Raw genomic sequence first — 26922 nt, forward strand, 5'->3', positions numbered from 1 at the left:
CAGTAGCTGGCACTGTAACGGAGGGGGTTGCTGACTACCTCAATGGCCAAAAGTCTGCCCCTGCTTTTCCAGTCTAGACATCTCTGCTTCTGTTAAACTTCTACTATTAGATCATCCTATCACTTTTACACATCCTCAGATTTGTTACCTGCTCCCATATTTGCTCACTTCCTATCTCCTCATCATCCATAACCGTGGTATTACCAAATGTCTCAGAAGTCCCAAAGCCCTAGTGTCCTCACTCTTTTGTCTTACTTTACAGCTTTTCTGTCATAGCTTCCACATCCTTTTCTCATATTTTCATTCTTTGCCTCTTCGTTTTGTTTTAATTTCTCTGAATCTTTTGGGTTTCTTATACCATGACAGAAATGCAGTACATTCCTAAGTCAAAGTATGATTAATGTTCATGAAATTAGCACTGCTTCAGTCTTTGATATTAGCAAAGTGTGCTCTTCGCAGCACCAGCAATGTGCCCAGAAATGACTCCTTCTGCAATTCGTGCAGAGTTACATTTATCGGTAACATACTCAAGTACGACTGAATTATTTTTATAAGACCCATTGCTCCTACTACTATTGAAACTGTCTAGGTATCCTTCTTCCACATGTCCTCATTTCTGCATGCAAATCCTGTATTTTATGACATTGTGTCTCTCTCTTCATAAGACATTGTAATCAATAGGTGTAACAATTTCATTGATCAATGCTACTTTTGTCTTCTTTTCATGGACTACTACACCTGGTTTTCTTGCATCTAGTTTTTGAACTGTTGGTAATGGATTATCCCATTAACTTCATCATTTTCTAGAATGCTTTGTGGCTCATGTTTCCAATGCTCTCATCTACTTCAATATTGCAATGTTTGCACAATCCCCAGTGCAACGGTCTTGCCACATTATTATGCCTTTCGGTACACAGGCCTTCTGCCATTAGTGTATCACTTCCAGCAGCAAGTTGTGCGATGGTTTCCAATTCTGTTTTTACAAAAGCTGCATTTGTCTTCTTCTTCCACAAGTTCAATGGACTTTATAAACCAACAAGTATGTACTCCACTGTCCTAATATTAACCTTTCATTGTTTGGTTTACATTCACCTCTCCTTAACCATTCCTGCATCTGCTCCTGATTGACATGAGGTTGTTCCAGGAGTTTTCTGTACTTGCAACGTATTTATGCCTTTCCACATTTCTTGCCTTCTCATCTGATCCTTCTCCTTATATTCTTTCTTTTCTTTTTTAAGCACATTCAGTTGCTGCCTGATTTTTGTTTACTTCTAGTTTGATTTCCACTCCCACTTGACACCGATATGCTTCAGCTAAACTACGCAGGGAAGTCATCTTAGACTAGTTCTCTTCATGTTTTAAAACCTTTACTATGTTTGGATCTGGTAAAGTCAGTAGATATGTATGTAGTCCTATGACTGCAGATCTATACACGTAATCAGTTTTGAGAAGGCCCATACCTCCCTCAGAATAAGGAATATATAATCTTGATATACACTAATTTTAATATTTAATTTGATAAACGTAAAGTAGTTTTCTTGTTTTCCTGTCCAAATGATCCAATACTTTTTTGGAGCAAATCAACCCCAAACTGTCAGGAGGAGCAAATTGATTTACAGCTTGGACTTTGTTCCAAGATGACAGGGCAGTTTTCAGTATTAATTTTAGTCTTCTAAAATATTCCTTTCTGAATTTTGTTCGTATTTCTTCATGTTTTATTGTAAATCCTTCACAAATTCCCAAATATTTATGCACTCACTCCTGCTCAAATTCATTTATATCACATTCTTGGCTCAGACTGATTTTTTTTTGGTGCTACAGATTTCCAAATCATCCACAAAAAAGATGAGAAGTCTTTACACTTTGTTGTTTTCTGGAAGCCAAACTGTAAACAAGACCTAATCAGCTTAATGGGTTAAGAGCAAGACAAAAGAGCAACATTGAAAAAGAGTTATCCTGGAATATCCCCTTTTGAATTTTTATCCCTGGGATAATAATTTGCCCCTTATCATAGCTAAGCTGCAAGTGCCCTTAGATTGTTTTTTAAAAAAGGATGAAATATTAAGAACATATTGGAGGGTGGAAAACAGGTTATACACCTCTCTAATAAGAAATGTACACATAAATGTGGAAATTGCCATTACTGTGTTAACATCAGGGAAGGAGATAACATACTTTTGAAAAGTAGAGGTAAAATTATTACCACCAAAGGGTTTGCAAACTCCAACACTTGTGGTTTGGTATACATTGTGACGTGAAATATGTGACTCCTTTTATACTGGCAAAACAGAGAGAAAATTGAGACAAAGGGTGTACAAGCACTTATATGATTTAAGAAAAGAAAATGTAAACAATGCATTGTTTAAACACACTCATCATGTAAGTCAGCAAAATATCAATTTTTTTGTTATTGAGGTAGTCCCCCTAGATCCTAGGGGTGGACCTTGGGAGGCCAGTTTAGAATATAAAGAGTTATTTTGGCAACTAACTTTGGAAGCTGGTAGCTACCCAGGCTTAAATGAAATTATTTCTTTAAAACCTGTATTAAAACTGAGATCAGCCAAGTTATAATTATTCACCTATATACATGTTGTATGTATATATATTTTTATATATTTTTCTAAACAGGTATGAATTTTATCATGTATCTTAAGTTATATAAAATTTATAGTATTTATACACCTTTTAACATATACATCTCTCCTAATGTTAATTATTTTGATTCACCACTAGAGGGTGGTAGTGCATCACTATGGAGAAAACACTGTGTTTATGAAATATTTTTAAGTTATCTAAGACCATTGTAAAATTCACAAATTATTCAAAGAACATGTATTCAACTGTTATAAGTAAAATGTGAGTTTTATGATATTGTATTTTTGTAAAGAAACTTGTGGGTTTGTTTTGTTTTACATTTAATTTTTAACAAGTGTTAACTGTTTAATTCAATTTTAGTATTAAGTGAGTAGGGGATTTTATTGATTGATTTAAATAACAGCTGACATATATAAATAACACACTGAGAATGGTTAATTATTTCTGAAAAAGTGAATACTGACAAAAACGTGTTTGGAAATTGTGGTAGCGTTACTTTTTTGTTTGGCTCTGCTTGTGCGGTGATTTTACGTGTGGAGTATCATTAAACTTTCATTTGCTGAATTGCTGTGCCTTTCTTTTGGTTATCAGTGACAGTTTGGGCACACAGACCACTTTTTGTGTTTATTGTTTCATAGTCAGTGTAACGTAATTGATCAATGTAGGATATATAGTATACATCTGTAAGTACTCCTTTGTCCATGAATGTGGGATGTTGTCAAATACTTTTTTTGTAATCTATGACTGCCATATTTAGATTCAGGTTTATATTAGTTTGCTGAAATCACATTGCAGCGAACACCTAATCGTCGACCCTCATACAGCAAAATTCATTTCAGCGATTCACTGAATTTACCGAGGGCAAGGAAATACTTGCCTTACAGCTCAGCTTTGCCCTTTTCTCCACTGTAGTGTGAACTCGGAGTTGGCCTATATAATTAGGGGTGTGTGAAGCGAAGCCCCCCACTTGAGTGGGTTAAATTTGCTTAGCTGTCGGTCTGTTGTTTTGTAGGGCAAGAATTTCCTTGCCCTCGGTAAATTCAGCGAATCTCTGAAATGATTTTCACTGAATTATGGTCAATGATTAGATGTTCGCTGCAATGTGATTTTGGCAAACTAATACAGACCCCTTAGATTCTACCCCTTTTTACAATTCTCTATTATGACTAACAACAAATCCTTTGTTCCATACGACTTTCTTTTGTTACTCTGTTGTTCTACTGGCATAATGCTGTTTTCCTCTAAATGACTATAAACTCTGTCAACATCAATTCCAGAATATAGGTTTATGCATCGCTGAAAGGCATGTTATTGGTCTAAAGTTTTTAGGATAGCTTGCAGGTTCACTCTTAAGGAGGAGTATTGTTTTTCTTATTGTTAACCAGTTTGTTGTCTGTTTGGGATGTGCATATAAGTAGTTCTTACTCAGGGTTAAATCTTCATGTAAAGATGTTAATACTTCAAGCCAGAAGTTAAGTACCACATCTGAGCCAGGGGGTTTCCAGTTAGTAGCTTTCCTAATTTTGCTTCAATTTCTCTGTCTGTTACTTCATCCCATTTCATATCCTGTACACTTGAACTTTTTACTTTTTTTTTTAACCTCTTCTATCCATTCAGCATCCTACAGGGTCTTCATACATATTTCTCCAAAATGCGCCTTATTTCTTTATTTTTGGTGGTGTTTCTATTCCTTTTGCTTTCTCTATAAAACATTTTTGGGTCATCAATGAATTGCTTATTTTGTACTTTTCCTTTACATTTATCAACATTTCTTTTAAGTTTTTCTGCCTGTGCTATCTTTAGTTTATTATTTGCAATATTGTACGATAGGATCCTAGTCTATTTTGATACTTTGCTTTTATCACATCTATCTTTCTAAGTATTTTTTGCTGATCTGTTCCCTCTTCTATACTCTTCTAGCAGTGACACTTCTAGTCTTAATTGCTTTATAGCTTTCTCTATTCAATACTTCCATGATGGCATTTGATTTTTCCCTTTCTCTCCCTTACTGCCCTGGATTTTTATGATAAGACTTTATCTGTTACTAATTTAGCTGCACAGTAATATATCTTATTTACTTCTGTTATATCACATGAATTTCTGTTAACAGTCTTGATTACTGTGTTCATTTGTTTTATCAGACTTCTAACATTTTGGGTCTTACTGACTTTCTGTAATCTGTTTTTTTCATTAAACTTAATATATCTAGCCATCTCTATTAAATTGAGCAACTCTTCCTGATTGTCTTCTAACTGATGGCACATTCTTTTTTTCTGTTTCCTGCAGGCATTCTTCAGAAAGTTGCAGAACATCATCCTGTGACATATTCTCTTCAGTTGAATCCTGCGCCTTCCATTGCTCCTTTATACGGGAACTCACTGGCTTATCACGCCACAACATTGGCTGAATCAGAGTTGCTACTATTTCCTGCTCTTTCCCTTGCTGTGCAACTCCAAACGAACCTCTGAAATGGCTTCCTACTGAAGGCTCATCTTCATGTGGCAAGTAATCAGATGCTTCTCGTTCCACCTGTTTCTCCCTAATTTGGGGACTCATTGTTCCATCATGCTGTGATCTTACCACAGTTGGACTTTCTGCACTAAATCCTTCACTTCACAGGTAATCCATAACTTCAGTTTCTATTTCCTAAACTGAGCCATTACTAATCCTGTTTTCTACTTCCCCTTTGTTTTACATAGTCTACTGGATATTAAATCAGATTAACTGAGATTGTTCTGCATTGGTTTTACAGCATCTAACAAACAGCTGGTCCATATTTATAAGTTATCGGTTACTCTAACATGTATACTATACCCTCTTCTCTACTGCCATTGGACATGCTTTGTATAGTTACGCATTGGTTTTACAGCATCTAACAAACAGCTGGTCCATATTTATAAGTTATCGGTTACTCTAACATGTATACTATACCCTCTTCTCTACTGCCATTGGACATGCTTTGTATAGTTACGCATTGGTTTTACAGCATCTAACAAACAGCTGGTCCATATTTATAAGTTATCGGTTACTCTAACATGTATACTATACCCTCTTCTCTACTGCCATTGGACATGCTTTGTATAGTTACGCATTGGTTTTACAGCATCTAACAAACAGTTGGCCCATATTTATAAGTTATCGGTTACTCTAACATGTATACTATACCCTCTTCTCTACTGCCATTGGACATGCTTTGTATAGTTACGCATTGGTTTTACAGCATCTAACAAACAGCTGGTCCATATTTATAAGTTATCGGTTACTCTAACATGTATACTATACCCTCTTCTCTACTGCCATTGGACATGCTTTGTATAGTTACGCATTGGTTTTACAGCATCTAACAAACAGCTGGTCCATATTTATAAGTTATCGGTTACTCTAACATGTATACTATACCCTCTTCTCTACTGCCATTGGACATGCTTTGTATAGTTACAAATGTTTGCATTTGAAAATTATTTATTTGAATTTGTTTACTGAGGTACGTACAAGGTCCCTAATGATACATTTGAGATTTGTATATACCAACTTTACAAGAGGTTCTCCGGTTCGATTCTCGGCTGTGGTTCCTTCTGTACGGAGTCTGCATGTCCTCCCTGTGGTCGCGTGGGTTTTCTCCGGGTGCTCCGGTTTCCTCCCACATCCCAAAGACATGCTGTAGGTGGATTGGACACTCTAAATTGGCCCTAGGCATGAGTGCGTGTGTGCCTTCTGTGAAATGTTGGGCGCCAGGCTGGCAACTCCACACCGTAAACTCCACTGCCAATCATGAGCGGACAGGTGATCCACTGTGGCGAAAGAAGAAGAAAAAGAAGATATACCAACTTCACAATCTTGTACCAATATCCTGTACACAATGTACATACACCACTCCTACTTATGTTTATTTAGCTCATATATTGGGATGCACCGAAGATCAAAGTATTGCTGTCACTGTGTAAATATCATCCAATTTCAAGTGTTGCCTACTCGCTTAAAAAAAAAAAAGCACTATTTTTATCATCACACTACTCTGTGCATATTTCTGTTTATAAAAATTACACTGTCAACTTTCTGTTGGAAATCATTTTCATCTACAGCTTCTCCTCAGCACTCTGCGGTGAGTTGACTTTGTCCAGCTGCACTTCCTTGTCAACAAACATACAAATGTATAAAATGCAATATTGATGCATCTTTTTTTACAATAGTCAGTGTCAGAATGCTGGTGTTGAGATGGCTTCACAGCCAGTGTAGCAAGGGTGGATTTAAATGATAAACATTAAACCATTTTTGTATGAAGTACTTTCTACTTCCTCAAAATATAAACAGTTTCTACACTTCATTCGTGAACATTTACGGGCCAAAATACAAATTTACTCAAACTGCAAAAAAAAAAAAATATTAAAACAGCAAAGTAATATACCTCAAAGTTAATAGTTCATGTGCTGAGAACTTCCTAAATGTATTAATTTTGGAAGAAAACAACCATGTGTGTGTGTGTGTGGGGGGGGGGGGGTTAACAAATTTTAATTAATTTTAGCATCTACTGCTGTAACATTCGAGCCACAACAAACAGAATGTTGTGTGTATTTTAGGTTTATTAGAAAGATGATATAGTTTGAATCCCACTACAATGAGCATTAAATGATATGGCATCCTGATCAGAAGATCATATCAAGAAAAGGAGGCAGATTAAATTATCAGAAATTGTGTAGAGTAGTGTTACCAGTGGCATTAAATGGTGAGGCCATTTCAGTTGACTGGAAAGACTGCCAGAAAATTTTGTTAGAACTGAAAAATTAGACAGGGGCAATATAAGGACAGATCCACGGTAGAATCCTGACCCCCAAAGTATGAAGCTAAAAATCCCAAACATAAAAGCTCAAATTCCATAATTCTAAAAGTGCAGTGATAATTTGGGAAACTCCATTACAATTGATAGGGAAGTATTATGACATATAATTTGAATTCTTGCGCTGTGAGACACAAGGACATGTCCCCTGTGCTTCATATATCACTGCTACATCACAATTCTCATTACATGTGCACGAAGCCTTGGGGAAAAAGAAAATCATAGATTTCAGCAAAAACAAGTACTTATTTCCACAATGTTCAATGACCTCAGACTAGAAATATCTCTGCAGTGAGACTGTTGGCTTACCCCCTAGAAAGATTAGTTAACACTAACATGACTACACAAATTTTAGTTACAGCACTCACTGTGGCTATATAATTTAGATGTGATTCACAAAGCTGTTCCCTGTTTGTTGAAGCATTATCTTCTGTGCCAAACCACATCACAATGTCAATATCTCGACTAATAATGTGTGCAGATATTTTATTAAAAAAAAAAATTGTTTGGTTTTAAATGATCTTATCTGTCTTTGTAGTGCAGAAGGACAAATCTCCGACTGTGACCCAGAGACCTTACAATCAGTTAGCACCACTGGTGCTGGCAGGGGTGGGCCGAATGGATGGGACGACGTGGCTGTTGTTGACTTACACATTTATAGGAAGAGGAAAGCTACTTCAGCTCGGCACGACGTCTACAAGGAGCACTTTGTGTTGTAACCATTGAGTTTGCGCATGTCAAACACACAGTATCAACGCCGTAGTCATAAGCTGGGAACTCATGTTTGGTTGCAGTCATGCTTCCACTGGCACTACAGTGCCAGTTTTGCTCAGGGAGCTGTCTCAGGCCTTAAGCCTCCATGAGGTTACAGAGAGTAGTCCACTCCCTTGGACCTGAAGATGGCTGACTACCACCTTGCGCAGCAACAAATGGATCGCAGGACTCATGCCTAGCACTGGAATCACAAGCCCTCACCCTAAACAGAAAGAAAGGGCCAAATGTGTGAAGGTAGAGAAGTCAATGGGCAGATCCAACAGAGAAAGGGAACAGGGAAGGGACAAATTTTCAAGTTTTTAAATTCTCTCTCTCTCTCTCTATATATATATATATATATATATATATATATATATAGATATATATATACATATATATGTTGTTGTTGTGTCTTTCGGCTTTTCCCGGTTAGGGGTCACCACAGTGGAACTCCGGTCCACTAACGACTGGCAGTAGATTTTTACATGCCGTGTTGCCAGCCCTGACGCACAACCTTCAACGAAGGTACGCCCATTCACGCATGTCTCCACACAGAAGATGCTCTAGCTGAGAATCGAACAGGACAACGTCTTACTATGAGGCGACAACGCTACCGCAGCACCACCACCACAGTTTTTTTATATATATATATATATATATATATATATATATATATATATATATATATATATATATATATATATATATATATATTTTAAATTTTTTGCATTCAGATTACAAGGGTCAGTCAGTTAGTGGCTTACGGTTTAAAAGGACAGACAGGAGTAGAATGCAACATAACTGTCAAATTAACAGAAAAATGTAAGGGAATAATTTAAAAAAATGTGGTTTATATCTGGAATTCTTTAAATATTTCAGTTGCAGAATAAAAACTGTTAATGGATTTAAGATGGAATGGCCAGAGATCAGATGAAGGAGATGGCGGTTACAAAGAGCTAAGCTGCAAATTCAGACATCTTACAAGAGTTTCCTTCACTGCTACTTTAACACAGCAATCAATACTCAGTGGTAAGCTTCACAGAAGGTTATAACAAAATGAAATGTACAGCAGCCAATAGCTGAAAACTAACAATGAAAAGAGACAAACATTAGAATGTGCTGTGAGCAAGGACTGCAGAGTAGCTGACAGACCTTTTTATCTTAAAATGACGCCTGACAGCCAGCTGATGTCAGATTCTGTGTGCATTGGGGGCTTTAGAGAATGAATGCTACTAGGGAAAAAACTTCACACTGCCAAAGCTCAACTGCAAGGAATTGTATTTACTACAAGATCCTTCTCAAGTATTACAATGTTACTACATTAATGTGGGCAGGGGAAAAACATAGTCAATGCAGGCTGAACGATTCACAAGAGGATTTCTCCTTACGACTTACATTGGCAGAAAGTTGGGTGGTCAGACATGCAACTTTTTCTTGGGAAGATTCAAGTTCTCTTCTCAGTTTCCGAATTTGCTATAAAATAAATTAGCAAAGAATCAAATTTAAATGTGAACTAGCATAAAAGAGCTCAACAACTTAAGCAACAAAAATGGAAGGCTCAGTACCTCTGTCTGCATTCTTTCTTCAGCCTGCAGGAAAAGTAAGGGAAAGAATATTAAAATTATAATAATAATGCCATCATCTCTTTCAGCAAACTGGATATTTATGAGCAAGGCACACGAGATGTTTCTAGTTCATTCCTGAAAAAAGTCATTTACGCCTAGTGGGCATTAAACAACTAACAAAGGAATGCTATATATAGTAAAAGGTCTTTTTGTCACCACAAATTAAACAAACCTTTTGTTAATAATTTTCACCAGGGCTTTTCCAAAGACATTTACTGAACCTCTGAAATACTATGCAACACAGCAGAAAACCCCTTACACTTCAGTCACAGCCTTTCTTTATTTCAATAATAATTCTTCTTACCACATGAATACGTATGTTATGCAGTCTTCACTGTTCATTAAACAGCTAAAAGTGACAGCAAGTGGAATTAGTAACTCGAAGCACTACAACTGTGTTTCTCCCACTTCCAATTCACAATCTCTCTTCACCACTTTAATGCTACTCCCCTGACTGTTATGGGCCTAGTATAAATCCCTGGTTGTGGCTCAGCGTGATATATTCCTCGTCCCTACCACACTTTATTTAATGTGCTCTCAGAACATTTTTTTCTGTCTCATTTTGTACTCTGCTCTTTGTCAACCATCTAACCACTTCTACAATAGTCCCATTTAATCCTACCACCTTGTTCCTCTTCCCTAGTGATCTAGAAAACTGAGGGAAAGGAGTGAGAACTGATGATTACAACCTTCATCCTACAATCTCTTTGTCATAGCAGTCTGACGTACACACATACATACACACACTCTCCCCCAGCATACTGATGCATGTGAATACAGCGAATGATGCTTGGCAGGTGAGAGCAACTTGTTCCTTCATACTGCCTGTCATGACACATACTCACCACTTAGTGGCAGCACTGCAGTGGAACAAGCCTGTCTCCCTCCTCCCCGGACGGACAATCCTTCAGATCCTCCATGGCTAGTTCCTATGACTCTCACATCACTAATGGATCCCATTCCGTCTAGGTCACAGTCATGACTTTCTCCCTCTTTGCCACAGAACCATTTACAACACCTACAAAGGCCAGGATGGGATAATTTATCCACAGGTGTTGTGTTTTAAGGTTTGCATCTGAAAAGGATGACAGTTTGCAAGAAAATAACCCTCTGCAAGGCTGACTACAGTTGTTGGGGCTGCAAAATAAAATGCTACGTAGACTGTCACATCTCAAAATGATGTTCTCTGAGCTGGGGATCATTCTGCAGTGATGATAGGAGGTGGACAGATGCAGTAGTGTAGTGAAGGTGGTAACGTGCTGATGAACCTGGTGGTCTAACGGAATCACCCAACAAACACCTGCTTCCACAGCCCTCCCATTACCTACCTCAGTGATCTAATAAAATCACCCATCAAACACCCAGTCCATAACCCTGCGATTCCCTACTTTTAACAGGTGAGTCTGTAACTGTCAAGCCTTTTCACTGTACTGCAGTGCACATTGAACCTGGTGGTGTAATGGAATCACCCATCAAACACCCACTCCATAACCCTGCGATTCCCTACTTTTAACAGGTGAGTCTGTAACTGTCAAGCCTTTTCACTGTACTGCAGTGCACATTGAACCTGGTGGTGTAATGGAATCACCCATCAAACACCCAGTCCATAACCCTGCGATTCCCTACTTTTAACAGGTGAGTCTGTAACTGTCAAGCCTTTTCACTGTACTGCAGTGCACATTGAACCTGGTGGTGTAATGGAATCACCCATCAAACACCCACTCCATAACCCTGCGATTCCCTACTTTGAACAGGTGAGTCTGTAACTGTCAAGCCTTTTCACTGTACTGCAGTGCACATTGAACCTGGTGGTGTAATGGAATCACCCATCAAACACCCAGTCCATAACCCTGCGATTCCCTACTTTGAACAGGTGAGTCTGTAACTGTCAAGCCTTTTCACTGTACTGCAGTGCACAATGAACCTGGTGGTGTAATGGAATCACCCATCAAACACCCAGTCCATAACCCTGCGATTCCCTACTTTGAACAGGTGAGTCTGTAACTGTCAAGCCTTTTCACTGTACTGCAGTGCACATTGAACCTGGTGGTGTAATGGAATCACCCATCAAACACCCAGTCCATAACCCTGCGATTCCCTACTTTTAACAGGTGAGTCTGTAACTGTCAAGCCTTTTCACTGTACTGCAGTGCACATTGAACCTGGTGGTGTAATGGAATCACCCATCAAACACCCACTCCATAACCCTGCGATTCCCTACTTTGAACAGGTGAGTCTGTAACTGTCAAGCCTTTTCACTGTACTGCAGTGCACATTGAACCTGGTGGTGTAATGGAATCACCCATCAAACACCCAGTCCATAACCCTGCGATTCCCTACTTTTAACAGGTGAGTCTGTAACTGTCAAGCCTTTTCACTGTACTGCAGTGCACATTGAACCTGGTGGTGTAATGGAATCCCCCATCAAACACCCAGTCCATAACCCTGCGATTCCCTACTTTGAACAGGTGAGTCTGTAACTGTCAAGCCTTTTCACTGTACTGCAGTGCACATTGAACCTGGTGGTGTAATGGAATCACCCATCAAACACCCACTCCATAACCCTGCGATTCCTTACTTTGAACAGGTGAGTCTGTAACTGTCAAGCCTTTTCACTGTACTGTAGTGCACATTGAACCTGGTGGTGTAATGGAATCACCCATCAAACACCCAGTCCACCTGCGATTCCCTACTTTGAACAGGTGAGTCTCTAACTGTCAAGCCTTTTCACTGTACTGCAGTGCACATTGAACCTGGTGGTGTAATGGAATCACCCATCAAACACCCAGTCCACCTGCGATTCCCTACTTTGAACAGGTGAGTCTGTAACTATCAAGCCTTTTCACTGTACTGCAGTGCACATTGAACCTGGTGGTGTAATGGAATCACCCATCAAACACCTAGTCCACCTGCGATTCCCTACTTTGAACAGGTGAGTCTGTAACTATCAAGCCTTTTCACTGTACTGCAGTGCACATTGAACCTGGTGGTGTAATGGAATCACCCATCAAACACCTAGTCCACCTGTGATTCCCTACTTTGAACAGGTGAGTCTGTAACTATCAAGCCTTTTCACTGTACTGCAGTGCACATTTTTATGTCAGCTGTGCCATGACAAACAGCAACTTAGAGGAGGAAGATGGCAGAACTCACTGCACTTCACTTTGTGTGCACACATTACATTTAGGACACTTCTGAGAGCTGGTTATTAGCTTTTAGCTGCTGAACTCTAGCAGTACTTCTATAAGAAACAGTATACACATACTAACACTGTGGTGTAAACATCTCCAGTGCACATATATCCCAGTAACTACAGACCCGTTTAGAAAAGCTAATACAGCATGTTCATTAATAATTTGGTTCTGCACTGCATCTCTGTCTGCATTTTCCTGGCTCACTCCTGAAAACACAAGTTCATACCAACTCTGGTCACCCAACATTAAACTAAGAAAAATAAAGCATACAAAATGCAAGATATGCATGAAATATAAAATGAAGGCGGTCTACAAGCATCTTATGATATAAGCGAGTTCATCACTAATATGTTACATCCATCACTCAAATAAATAAGATGTCAGACACAGATTTAACCAAGCGATCTTCACCATCATTCTGTTACACAATAATAAAGTGAAACTAGGGGCAACACTTAAAATGAATAAAAAAAACTGCTCAAAACACAGTGCATGTGTGCTCTACGATGTGTGAAGATCCTGTGCCCATGGTCTTTCACCTCTAATTGAATTCAGGATGAGTGTGATGAGTACACAGACTTCCAGCACAGCCACTGTACATAGCCCTTCCCTTACAATACCCAGATGTGTACTGCACCCTAAATGGTGTGCACCCTAAATGGTGAGCACCCTGATGTGTACTCCACTCCTAAAATGCTGTGTACCCTGATGTGCACCCCTGAAATGCTGCGCACCCTGATGTGTACTGCATTACTAAAATGATGCAGACCCGGATGTGTACTGCACTCCTAAAATGTTGGGCACCCTGACGTGTACTGTACTTCTAAAATGCTGGGCACCCTGATGTGTACTACACTCCTGAAATGTTGGGCACCCTGATGAGTACTGCACTCCTGAAATGCTGGACATTTTGATGTGTACTGCACTCCTGAAATACTGCCGACCCTGATGAGTTCTGCACTCCTAAAATGCTGGGCACCCTGACGCATAACTGCACTCCTAAAAAGGTTGGGCACCCTGATATGTACTGCACTCCTGAAATGTTGGGTAATCTGATGTGTACTGCACTCCTGAAATGCTGGGCACCCTGATGTGTACTGCACTCCTGAAATGCTGGGCACCCTGATGTGTACTGCACTCCTGAAATGCTGGGCACTTTGATGTGTACTGCACTCCTGAGATACTGCCAACCCTGATGAGTACTGCACTCCTAAAATGCTGGGCACCCTGATGTATAACCGCACTCCTAAAATGCTGGGCACCCTGATGTATAACCGCACTCCTAAAATGCTGGGCACCCTGATGTGTACTACATTCCTCAAATGCTGGGTAACCTGATGTGTACTGCACTCTTGAAAAGCTGGGCACTTTGATGTGTACTGCACTCCTGAAATATTACCGATCCTGATGAGTACTGCACCTCTGAAATTCTACTGACTCTGATGAGTACTGCACTCTTAAAATGTTGGGCGCCCTGATGTACAAGTGCACTCCTAAAATGTTGGGCACCCTGATGTGTACTGCACTCCTGAAATGCTTGGCACTTTGATGTGTACTGCACTCCTGAAATACTGCCGACCCTAATGAGTACTGCGCTTCTAAAATGCTGGGCACCCTGAGGTATAACTGCACTCCTAAAATGTTGAGCACCCTGATTGTGTACTGCACTCCTGAAATGCTGGGCACCCTGATGTGTAATGCACTCCTGAAATGCTGGGCACCCTGATGTGTAATGCACTCCTGAAATGCTGGGCACCCTGATGTATAACCGCACTCCTAAAATGCTGGGAACCCTGATGTGTACTTCTCTCCTAAAATGCTGGACACCCTGATGAGTACTGCATTCCTAAAAAGTTGCACTAAGTGATACATATGCTCTTCCATCAATAAGACATTATGCAAATTCTCCTTCCGTAACTTCATCTTCAGAGTCAAAGGATCTGGGAAAAGTCCATCTTTAAACAGTTAGTCTTCAAATGTGAACTGACAAAATCATGAGAAGCTGGTCAGTTCTGGATGAATCTCTGGAAAAGCATTACCCTTAACTATTCAACATGTAGGAATCGAAATCTACACACTCATTTGATGAAGTCATTCTTAAAACCTAAGAGTGGCATTAATGCAAATCTTGTTCACCTGCTTTGTTCGGCTGCTTTTCAGCAACTGCTACCCTGTCTCGAACAATAAAATATCTCCAGCAGCCAAAACAGGAAATTATTTACATATAAATAAATACATATGAACCTACCCAAGATTATAGGTCCTATAAAGCTCTCAACATAATCAAATATGCAGTACCACTCTATATAGAATAAGACATACTAATCTGAGGAAGACAAGGTGATGGGATCCTCTTTATCTGAGCAAAACAGAACAGAAAATAAGAATACGGTTTACCAAGGATTCAGTCCAGTGTTAAATTATGACCTTTTATTGAGTAAGTTTAAGTACAATATAATCCAACGTACAAAGACCGCAAAGTGCTCAAACCACAAGCAGACAGCAAAAACTTTCACTCTCAGACTGGGTTCAATATTAAAAAATCCTCATCAATGCTATTTTGGGAAAAATATCAGTGACATCTTTAAAGAGTTGGCTTTTGATTATCAAGAAAGTTGGATAGGAAATACTCTTTTCAGTGGAGGCCCAATGAGAAAAGCCCCACATTACATACATTCGCATGAGCTAACAATAACAATATGCTACACAGCACTCAGGATAATATAATTTAAAAGGTGATCACCATGTTACATATACGACATAGGGTTTATAGTATGTTAAGACACATCTATGGAAAGTATGTACAGACAGCATGTGTACCTCACAAACATCAACAGAGCATTCAACATTATTGTACAGTGTAAGAACCAAATACACCTTCCAAATACGAAACAATCAGCCATTTAATACTTAAAAATGGTTAGTGTTCTTTATTTAACACTTAAAAAACAGTTAAGCACTTTTGTCCAAACCATTATACAGAACTTCAACAGAACTGTTGTATTAAAAAACAACAGGGTATTTATAAACCTAATCATAAAAGGTAACCAACTGCACCAATTAATTCTCAAAGCAATACTACCCTAGAAAAAACTTGGGCAGTTTACAATATCAATCCCACAACACATTTACATACAATGATACCCATATATAAACAATTGATTAATGAAACATTAATACAAAATGCTAAAAATAACTACAATTTTAACTGTTTTCATTTAAGACTGCTGTAAATGGATACCATTTTATTTAACCCAGGAAATCTATTACCAACAAGAATAAATTGACATTTCAGTTCTAAGGCTTCCAGATTTAGTGTCCAGGAGCCCCCCTCTCAGATCGACATAAACAGAATCCAATAACATAAATTTAAAATGATGATTCACAAATTCACTGCAATGTCTATCTAGGGCACTATATGAGTTATTTTCCTTAACATCATACAGATGTTCATAAATACGTTCTTTAAACTTTCTTTTGGTTTTTCTTGTATAGAACTCCAGGCAAGTTGTCAATTGTTAAATAAAAAACGGTAACTGTTTTTAAGTATTAAAGTATTAAACGGCTGGTTGTTCATATCTGGAAGATGTTTTGGGTTCCTAGTCTTGGATTTACCTTCCCTGGACCAACTGCGTTTGTCAGATTATTGTTCAGTGTGTGTGTATATACTCCCAAAGTAACTTGAGCACACAGACAGCCAGTGAGGCATACCATATTTTATCCAAACAATTAAATTCACTTCAGACCTGTAATCAGGAATTTACTTTAGTAAAAGGGTGGGAATTTCGTGATATTTGTTTAACTTGACTACAAAGGAGGTACTTGCTAACAGGGTTTCGTACAAAGGCAAGGATGTTTTATTGATGGGTATTATTTCACTGGGATTATAAAGTAAGATTTAGAATAAAAAGGGGTCTTAGTAATGTGGTTGTTACAAGTGCAGGACCATTTTCATAAGAGGTACATCTTTAAAATTATTTTAAATTGTAGATAAGATTAAATATTTCTGATAACTGCTGAGACTGAATTTCACAGTTTAGCAACATATAGACAATCAACATTATGATTTTTAGTTTAAGTGAGTACTAGGTGTTGCTTTAGCAAACAGAGCTCTACTGGGGTAGGGGGTTGTATCTGTTTAATAAATGGCTGGTAGTGGGGCATCTGGTTGAGGTATAGGGGATGATGTGGTAGTCGATATGAGAATATGCTGGCAAATTAGACAGATCTAGCCAGTTAAGGGATGGAAGTGCCAGAGACTGATGTAATCGGTTAACGTTGTTACTTGCTCCAGTTTGGTTAGGTGAGAGGACCGTACACATATGAAAAATGATGAGGCATAAAAGTGATCAGGGAGTAGATAGGTCTGAACTTAGGTGCATGCTCTGCTAACAGTGGTATCACTTTATAAAGAACTCCTAATCCTAACGTTTGATTACCTTTTTTTTTGAACTGCACGTTAGATGTGCTGATCAAATCTTAATCTATGGTCTTCTATTACTCCCAGAAGTTTTGTATTTTATACTAACTCAGTTCTAGCATTAGTGACATGCAATACTTTTAAGTCACAATAATTTGACTGCTGTGTTACAGCTGGAAATAACATTACTTCAGTTTATCAAGATTTAGGAGGAAATATGATTGTTCTAGCCAGTTTTTATTTTTGTAAATGAATGCTGTAGGTCATCTGAAAGCTGTTTGACTGAAGAGGTGGCAGTTATATGGAGGTTAAATTAGATTTGCTGGATGAGAGATTATATGCATTTTATTTAAAAATATATTAAACAGTAAAGGTCCTAATACTGAACCTTGTGGCACTCCTAATGTTATTTGCTGTGGAGATGACAGCTCATCAGTCCAGTGCACATGTGTTATACAGTGAGAAAACTTTTTAATGTTTGCGAGGCCCATTTCCTTGAGCTAACGTATCAGTACAGGTTGTGAAACTGTAGCAAAGACTTTGGACAGGATAAACTACTTCATCTTGATATCTTCTGTCAGGAATATATTTCTGAAAGTTCGAGACAAATTTAAAAATAATACAAACGCCACTGCTAAGTGTATAATCACCAAACCTTTTATTGGAACACAACACTAAGCGGTTTCACCCTCTTGAAATAGGGCTTCATCAGAGTAAACCAGTGCGACACAACTGACTATTTTGTACATAAAAACACCATCAAGTGACCAACTTTAAACACTCTAATTAGAATAATTAACATCATTAATGAACCAGATATAACAATCACAGGCACTACATCCCTATCCCTCCAAGTCAGTTTAATATAAAAACATTATATGATAATTCTATTTATCTAATATCTAAAATAAATAGTAAATATATAAACTGTAAGATGCAATGTTACATTATACCATTAAATAGCTTATAACACACTGCCACAGTGTGAAAAAATGTTACTATGACTGTGTATACATTTATAAAACCCTTATAAATGTATACAAATATATTAAAAAGCACCTAGCTATTTTTTTTAATAACAATAGCTAGGTTCTATAATTTAACTGCCTTTAATTTCAATATACACTGCAAAGAACAATTCTCATTAATTTCTGGTGATGACAAAGCATCTAACCTCAACTGCCATTCAGTTTCTAATATCTCCAGTTTAGTTTTAATGTTACTACCCCTATCTGAAGGGATGATTCTATCAATAACAATGAAAATAAACTTGTTAAAATTGTTGCATGACTTACTGTGGGTGTAGAGGGCATTTTCAACCTTTTTATGTCTAATGTCCCCTCACATGCTCAGTTATCATTTCCCTTAACTTTCTTGTGGTTTTACCCACATAGAAAGCTGAAATTGAAATGCAAGCTGCAATATATACCACCATTTTCGTATTGCAATTGTGGTGACCTGGACAGGAAATGCTACAATTGTAACCCTCAACTGTTACATAAGGACCTGAGTTTATGTATTTACATGTTCTACACATATTACATTTCAACATAGTGGACTTATAACAACCATTGTTTGTATATATTTTTTCCAAACACATTTTTAAATTTAACCCCCTACTAAGGGAAACTTCAGGTTTTTGTCCCAAAATCTGTTTCATATCCTAAATGAATACTGTTTCCCAACATTTGTTAACTGCCACTCTTATTTTTGCTGCATCAGTATTGTAGAAGAGTACCAAACTTTTCTCAAAGTATGTCAGGCTCTTGGAAACAAAAGTAGTCCCTTATTTAACTAACAAGATAGGGATGAATCTTTCCTCCCGTTTCTTTATAACTTAATTTCTGATTTTAATTAATAGTTAACAGAGTACCCTCCTTCCTTAAACATACCTATTAGACTATATAATTCTTGTTCTAACCTTCTGTTATCACTAACCAGCCTTGAAACCCTGAACATTTGTCCTTTAATGACCCTCTTCTTTTGGTACAGGGGGTGGCAGCTTTTGAAATGTAGTAACAAGCTGGAATACGTGTTTTTTCTAAAAATGCTAGCTCCTATTTCGTTCGTACAATTTTCCTTATATAATAAAATGCATAGAAAATCAATTTCTTGGGTACCAATTTTATAAGTAAATCTTAAAAAAATATGTAGTAGTGTTTAAATAATTAATACATTCATCCAGCTCTTTGGTAGTACCTTTCCATAACAACAAAATATCATCCAAAAACCTTAACCATGTATTTATCCATAAATGGTGAAGGAAACACGTTTTTTTCTCCCATTCTGATAACACCAAATTTGTGTAAATTGGGGTGCATTTTGCGTCCATAGCCACTCCTGCTTTTTGTCGATAATATTCTCCTTCAAAATATAAGAAATTGTTATGTAGGACTATATCCATCAGCTCCATAAGTAAATTCCTTTTAACGCTGTGACTCATACCTCTCAACTGTAAAGATTTTTGTAGAATGTCCAGATTTTTGACTCATATTTTTGGTCTGTTCCACATAGAATTTGTTGTTTTCTGGCAAATAGCTGGGATGATCTGAGGACTGAAGTCACCAAATAATGACATAGATTTGAGTTTCAGATTTCATATCCTTCAGAAAAATGCATGTTAAAACAAACACTGTTACTTTAACAACTTTCTAAGTTTATAAGAGTAATACTTAAAATATGTCCCTATTTTTGGGCCTTTGTCCCCCATTTTGTTGAGCGTTGTCCAGATTTCTTGCACTAACAGGTTGAGAGGTATGCTGCGAACACCTTCCACATTCATCAGGGCATCCCCAAAAAGTTCAATACCCTCGTCATGTGGAATCACTGTAAATAGATTAATAACATCAGCAGTAACAAATATATGACTTTCGTTGATATTCAAGTCCCTATATGTTTCTAAACAGTGCCAGGAATCTAAGGATATGTGTTTTACAACTAACAGCTTTGTTTGCAGTGAAAATTAAGTTTCTGAAAGTGAAGCAGCTACAACTGGCCTAAAAGGGGGGGGGGTATTAATATCTTTGTGGATTTTGGGAATGCCAAAGATAGAAGGAATGACAAGTGATTAAATATTCTTCAAAATCAGTAATATCTTGCATTAAAAGATCATACAAAAACCAATCTATCTTGGCATAAGCCCTTCTTATTTTGTTGATAGGTGCTCTCTCATACATGTCAGCATCATTCAACAAATCATATTCCTTACTCACATAATCCACTTGATTCATAATCACTACTCCCTCTCCCTTATCAGGCTTTATAATCCTATAGTCTTTTGATTCACTGAATACTTTTAAACATTGCCTTTCATCTGCTGACAAATTATCCACACCATAATTCACTGTTCTTTAAAATCTTGCGTATCTCACGTTCACATGATTTTTCAAAAACATTTACCATGGCATTAACTGGTGGCATAAAAGTACTTTTTCTTTTTAACTGTATAACACACTCTGAAACATCATTAACTCTATTTGCAAAAAAAAAACACATAGACAAGTTTAACTGTCTAGTGTACAGTCTGAGATTAATCAACACCTTTGCAACATCTTGTTTGAAGTAAGGCACAAAAGAAAAAACTTTTTCCTATAACATAAAATGAACATAATTTCGAACTAAATCTGAAAAATTGTAAACTGAAAAAACATTTTTAGTTGCAACAGAAACAGCTCTATGCTCAACAAAGTTCATATCAACATCCTCCAGATCAACTGTTGTGTCCCCTAATGTTGGGGGACCCCGCTGTTGTAATGGATACCAGTTTGTTAATTTGCTGTAACTTGTTTGACCCCTGGTTCCTGTTCTGCAGTCTCTGGGATCTCCTGAGGGGAACCGGTTGCTCTAAGAAAACACGGTTACTTCTGTCACATTTGCTTCCATTATCATTGTCCCTGTTATTCTCATGGATGGTACCATTACCCTGTTCCCTGTTGGGAAAGGGATTAGTAACCTCTGTTTCAAGGGGCATTGGGTATGCTGTTTTACTAGCATACTCCTTGGTGTCCCTGTGTATTTTGTTCTGTTTCTTTACCAAATTGTCCTTAACAAGTTTCTCTACATCAGTAAAAATCTTACTGTACTGTAATTTGTTGTGCTCAAATAACAAATCCCTGGTAATACTGTTATTCAATTCAATGATTTGTTTTTCTAACAATGCTAACTTATGTTCATTGTCCTTCATTATAATTCACATTAAATCTATCCCAGTATGGTCGAACAGTTCCAGCAGCTCATTGTGCATAATGGAACCTTTCTGTGTTCTGTTCGGAAATTTCCATATACACAAGACTTCTTGTAATTCCAAAGAACATTTAAAAAACCAGTTGCCCCCTTGCAAAATTTTCAGCTTCCTAGTTAGTTTCTCCAACGTACGAAGTTGAGTTTGGATCGTACCATTTCCTTCCATTCTCACAGTGTAATCTAAAAATTGAAAATCAAGTACCAAAAATACAGTTCGGAAGTCAGGCGTTGTTACGAACTTTACATTAACTGTTTCATTCACTGTATTTTGATTAAAATGATTCATCACCTCGGGTCTATTTTGGTCAATGTTCAGATATAAATTCACTTGGAGGTGTATGCAAAGTAAAGAAATCCATCTGGGTAGAAACGGATGTAGTTGAGTCCGTGGTTCGTGTAGATAATCTCATCTGCTGTTTAAGCAACTGCACTAGTTCATTTAATTCCCCAATCAACTGCTCCATGGTCAGATGAAAAAATACACAAGTAGGGCGAACACGACACATATAACCATAAAAAGCACCCACGAGCCAAATTTAAAAATAATAACAATGCCACTGTTAAGTTTATAATCACTGAACCGTTTATTGGAACACAACACTAAGCACATTCACCCTCTTGAAATAGGGCTTCATAGAATAAACCAGTGTGACAGAACTATTTTATACAAAAAAACAACATAATGTGACCATAAGAGACCAGGGAGTAGACAGGTCTGAACTTAGGTGCATGCTCTGTTAGCAGTGGTATCACTTTATAAAGAACTCCTAACACTAATTTATGGTTATCTTTTTTTTTGAACTGCAGGTTAGATGTGCTGATCAAATCTTAATCTATGGTCTTCTATTATTCTCAGCAGTTTTTGTATTTTACACTAGCTCAGTTCTAGCAACATACATGGAAGTCAGTCAGTTCTAGCATTAGTGAATTGCAATATTTTTAAGTCACAATAATTTGACTGCTGGGTTACAGTTGAAAATAACATTATTAAGATTTAGGAGGAAACCTGATTGTTCTAGCCATTTTTTTTTTATTTTTGCAAAGGAATGCTGTAGGTCATCTTAAAGCTGTTTGATTGAAGAGGTAGCGCATATTGGCACTGAGTCATATGGAGGTTTGATTAGATTTGCTGGATGAGAGACTATATGCATTTTATTTAAAAATGTATTAAACAGTAAATGTCCTAATACTGAACCTTGTGGCACTCCTATTATTACTTGCTGTGGAGATGAGAGATCATCAGTCCAGCGCACACGTGTTGTAGAGTGCAAAAACGTTTTATTGTTTGCGAGGCCCATTTCCTTGAGGTTAATGTATCAGTATAGGTTGTGAAACTGTAGCAAAGGCTTTGGAAATGATAAACTACTCCATTTTGATATCGTCTGTCATGAATATATTTCTGAAAGTTAGTGGTGCTGTTTCTATGCTATGAACTGGGGCCTAAATCCATGCCGTGTTGTGAAAAGTAACAAGTTCTCTCTCTTAGGCAGCTGATCAACTGAAACTGAACACAATTTTGAAATATTTTAGATAAAGGGGACAGGATGGCTACAAATCTGCATAACTCTCAACATTACTGAATTCCTCGGAATTTACCGGTTTGAGGGCAAAATAATGGGGTGCCACAAATTCCCAAGTGGCCCCTTCAAATCACATTTTTTTTTAATTTACAATTATTAAATTACAGCTGATGTGACCATACATCGCCAGTGTATCCCAAAATGTCATCAACGTGCAAAAGCATGCGTGATGACATCAGCTTCATGAGGCAGTGCCTGACTACCTGTCGGACTTGGGAGATTTAAAAACATTTTTAAAAAAGTTCAGTCATTTACAGCTGCAGCTCGCCCATGACTTGAAGCACTGTGGCAGCCAACCAAAGAGGATATCACATCAATGCGACAAACAAACCCAGGCCCCAAGGACTACTGGAATGATTCAAATCTGCTTGCACTGGACTGGCTTGATGAAATAGCAGTGATGGAGATGCAGGCCAGCAGCAGGTAGCGACGCAGTGCAAGTTATCTTCTGTAGTAAAGAGTAGAGAGGTTGAGGGACAGAAACCACACCCACCCACTGCAGGATGAGGAAATGTACTTTCTCCAGCTCAACCTCAAAGTAAGGAAAAAAGAAGACGAGCGAAGGAACTGTGACGTTCAGACAGACTGCATTTCACCTGGTCAGAAATCAGCCTCCTGAGCTTTGCATAAGGCTGCTTCAATATACATGATGTTTTAATGCATCTGTTTAGGGAAAAAATGTTAATCAGCAAAGCAGGATCCAATTCACTTGCTTTAGTTTCCTGCCATCTCTGTCACCATGGTGCTTCTGTACCATCACCCATATTTATTCTCTGCCAGCACAGTTTGCTTTGTTGTTTCATAACTGGCTGTAATTATTTTTGGATTGCCCTCATCGACCTTGATATTCTAAAACTTGTTCTGCAACTAATGTACGAGATCAGATAATTTTGTTAATCATCTTTTCTGTGCTGCTTCTTTTATAGTGTCAAATGTAATGTCTTTTGGGAGGCCGATGCACAGGTCAGAAAGCTCAAATGAAGGGGTCTGGGGGAAGAGAGAGAAAAAAACTGACAAAGAAAGTCATATCACTTATTGTATTGTTTAATTCATTTCATTTTTTGACAAATGTTATTTATTTTAATTTTAGATGAGTGTCAGTTAATTTTATTTGTATAAAAGAAAATGGCATTTTAGTTTTATACAAGTTCAAAGTTTGATACAAGCTCAAATGTTAATATTGTGTTTAATATTTTGTCTGTTCTTCAATTTGTGTTTGAATGTTGGTATCCAACAATTCCACTGGGGTGGGTGGGCTTACATGTTTATGTATGCAAATATTTATGTTAATCAGCATCCAGATTTTTGGCCGGCTGTACCCAATTTTCATGGGCCTTTGTCCAGATTTTTGATGTTTCAGGTTGAGAGGTAAGCATACCTGTAGTTTGCTAGTTTAAGCAATTTTGCACCATTATGTAATATAGCACATGATTGTTTCCAAAGTCTAGAGACTATACCTTCTTGCAGAGAGTGATTTATGAGTACAGATAATGGGTATGCAATGTCTTCCACAGCTATTTTAAGATATTCTACTTGTAGGTTACCAGCCACAACAAAGACGAGTTTAAGTTTCTGAGCAAGTCTTTTTTGTTTTGGAAGGTGGCAGGAGCTATAGCAGATGAGAAGATAATAATCAGGGTTCACGTCACTTACTGATGTGTTGGGTACACTGGGTTTATTAAGGGAGTCAACAATACTATGTGCTACCAATTACATCTGTATGCTAGGTTACAGTGGGTTTATTAAGGGAGTCAACAATACATATGTGCAACAATTACATCTGTATGCTAGGTTACAGTTGGCTGCATCTATGTAAGGGCAGGACTGTGACTTTTACCAGGTTTATAAGTTCAATAACCACAACGGCTTTGGAATGTTACTGTTTTCCTTTAGACTACTTCTGCTCAGCCATTAGGATGCTACTCTTAGGATTTGTAACAGCTCATGTTGTGCAGCATTATTATTTTTTTTACTAAACCCCAGCTTTTCTATGTTGCCTTTATTGAGGTTCTAAGGGAGTTTAATATGGGAGGAAGGTTTTACTTTCATAAATTCCAATGCCCTGGATCAACTAATCCATAGTCCCACCAAGGGCTCCAATATCCTAGACCTGGATATTACCAACATGGGAAATCAATGCTCCACACCTATGGTCACCCCCTCGTTGGTCAGATCAGACCATAAGCTAATCACCCTTAACATCCGCATCCCACCCCCACCCCCTAGTAAGGAAACCTCCATAAAAAAACTTCTCCAAAGCCAACTTCATGCTACTCAAGTCAGAAGTTACAAACTTCATGACACCCATGCAGATGGGAACTGAAAGTTCGACTGCTGAGTCCTACACTAAGGCACTGTACGAGCACATCCACTCATGCATGAATCGTGCCATCCCAAATAGAACCAAGATGCTCTCAGAAAAAGGAAGCCAATCTGGTGGTTCCCTGCCATAAACAAACTTTACAACAAAAGGAAGAAAGTGTTGCAGAAAAGAGGAAAATCCCAGGATGCAAAAAACTCCCTTACCAAACTCAGTAAGGAGCTGAGATCCCTCATAAAATCCTCCAAAGCTAGTTACGAAAATAAAATTGCCAAAGATTCCAAAGACAACCACAAGGCATTCTATAACTATGTCAAGAATCTAAATGGCAATGCTCAGATCTGCTCTGAGCTACAACAGAATGGCATTAAATATACTGATCCCAAGGATATTGCCAGTATCCTGGCAGATCGATTCAGTGCCAACTTCACCCCCCTCTCACCCCCTAAATGGCCCATCTCAATACTGGAAGATTGCCAAATTCCTGTAATAATGGCCACACAGGTAAAAAACGCACTCTCCAAGGCTAAGAATACAGCATCCATCAGGCCAGATGACATCCCGGGCTGTGTACTACATAAACTACAAAATGAACTGGCACCTCACCTAAGTGTCATGTTTAATCATACCCTCACCTCAGGCTTCATGCCCACTGAGCGGCCCACAGCTACAGGTATCCCACTCAACAAGGGGGGATCCATCTCAGATCCCAGGAACTACCACCCCATCAGTCTGACGAGCCTGATCTGCAAAGCCATGGAACGTATTATCATGGAACTTATAAACAAAGACATTGGCAACCTTAAAACACTGGACCCCACCCAGTTTGGGTTTGTGAAGGGCCGATCTTGTCTCCTGAACCTGATTGACTTCTTCGAATCAGTCTCCAGAGCTGTGGATGAGGGTAAGGCAGTCCACACAGCCTATATGGACCTCACCAAGCCCTTTGACACCATCCCCCACTCTGGAATCATAGATAAACTTATTGAGCTGTGCAATAATCCCTACGTCACTAAATGGGTTGCCAACTGGCTTACTGACAAAACCCACACTGTAAAAGTAGCTGGCTAAAATCCAGCTCCAGACAAGTGGAGTACCTCAGGGTTCAGTCCTGGGACCTCTCTTGTTTGGTATCGACTTCTCTGAAGTACTGGTCAACACTAAGGGACTCTGGCTAACAAAGTTCGCAGATGACTGCAAACTGGGAGCCATTACTGAATCACCAAATTATGTTGATACTCTACAAAAGGGCCTTACAGAAACAGGTGCTTGGTGCCAGAGCTATGGGCTCAAGCTCAATGCCAAGAAATGCATAGTTATCTCCTTTGGGAAAAAACATGTACCCATGAATTACCACAT

General features: G+C 38.2%; 1 protein-coding gene across 3 annotated transcripts in view; it reads right to left on the reverse strand.

Moving 5' to 3' along the window:
- NAV1 (neuron navigator 1) overlaps positions 1-26922 on the reverse strand; it is a 2383470-nt gene that overhangs the window by 530510 nt on the left and 1826038 nt on the right. For all 3 annotated transcript variants that reach the window (XM_044076515.1, XM_044076516.1, XM_044076517.1), the window contains 2 exons: positions 9748-9771; positions 9578-9655 (listed from right to left, as the gene is read on the reverse strand). In XM_044076515.1, coding sequence (XP_043932450.1) covers positions 9578-9655; positions 9748-9771 — 102 coding nt within the window. The remainder of the gene's footprint in view (positions 1-9577; positions 9656-9747; positions 9772-26922) is intronic.

The sequence above is a fragment of the Protopterus annectens genome, chromosome 7.part0 (assembly GCF_019279795.1).
Source record: "Protopterus annectens isolate FY-2018-M chromosome 7.part0, PAN1.0, whole genome shotgun sequence".
Lineage (NCBI taxonomy): Eukaryota > Metazoa > Chordata > Ceratodontiformes > Protopteridae > Protopterus > Protopterus annectens.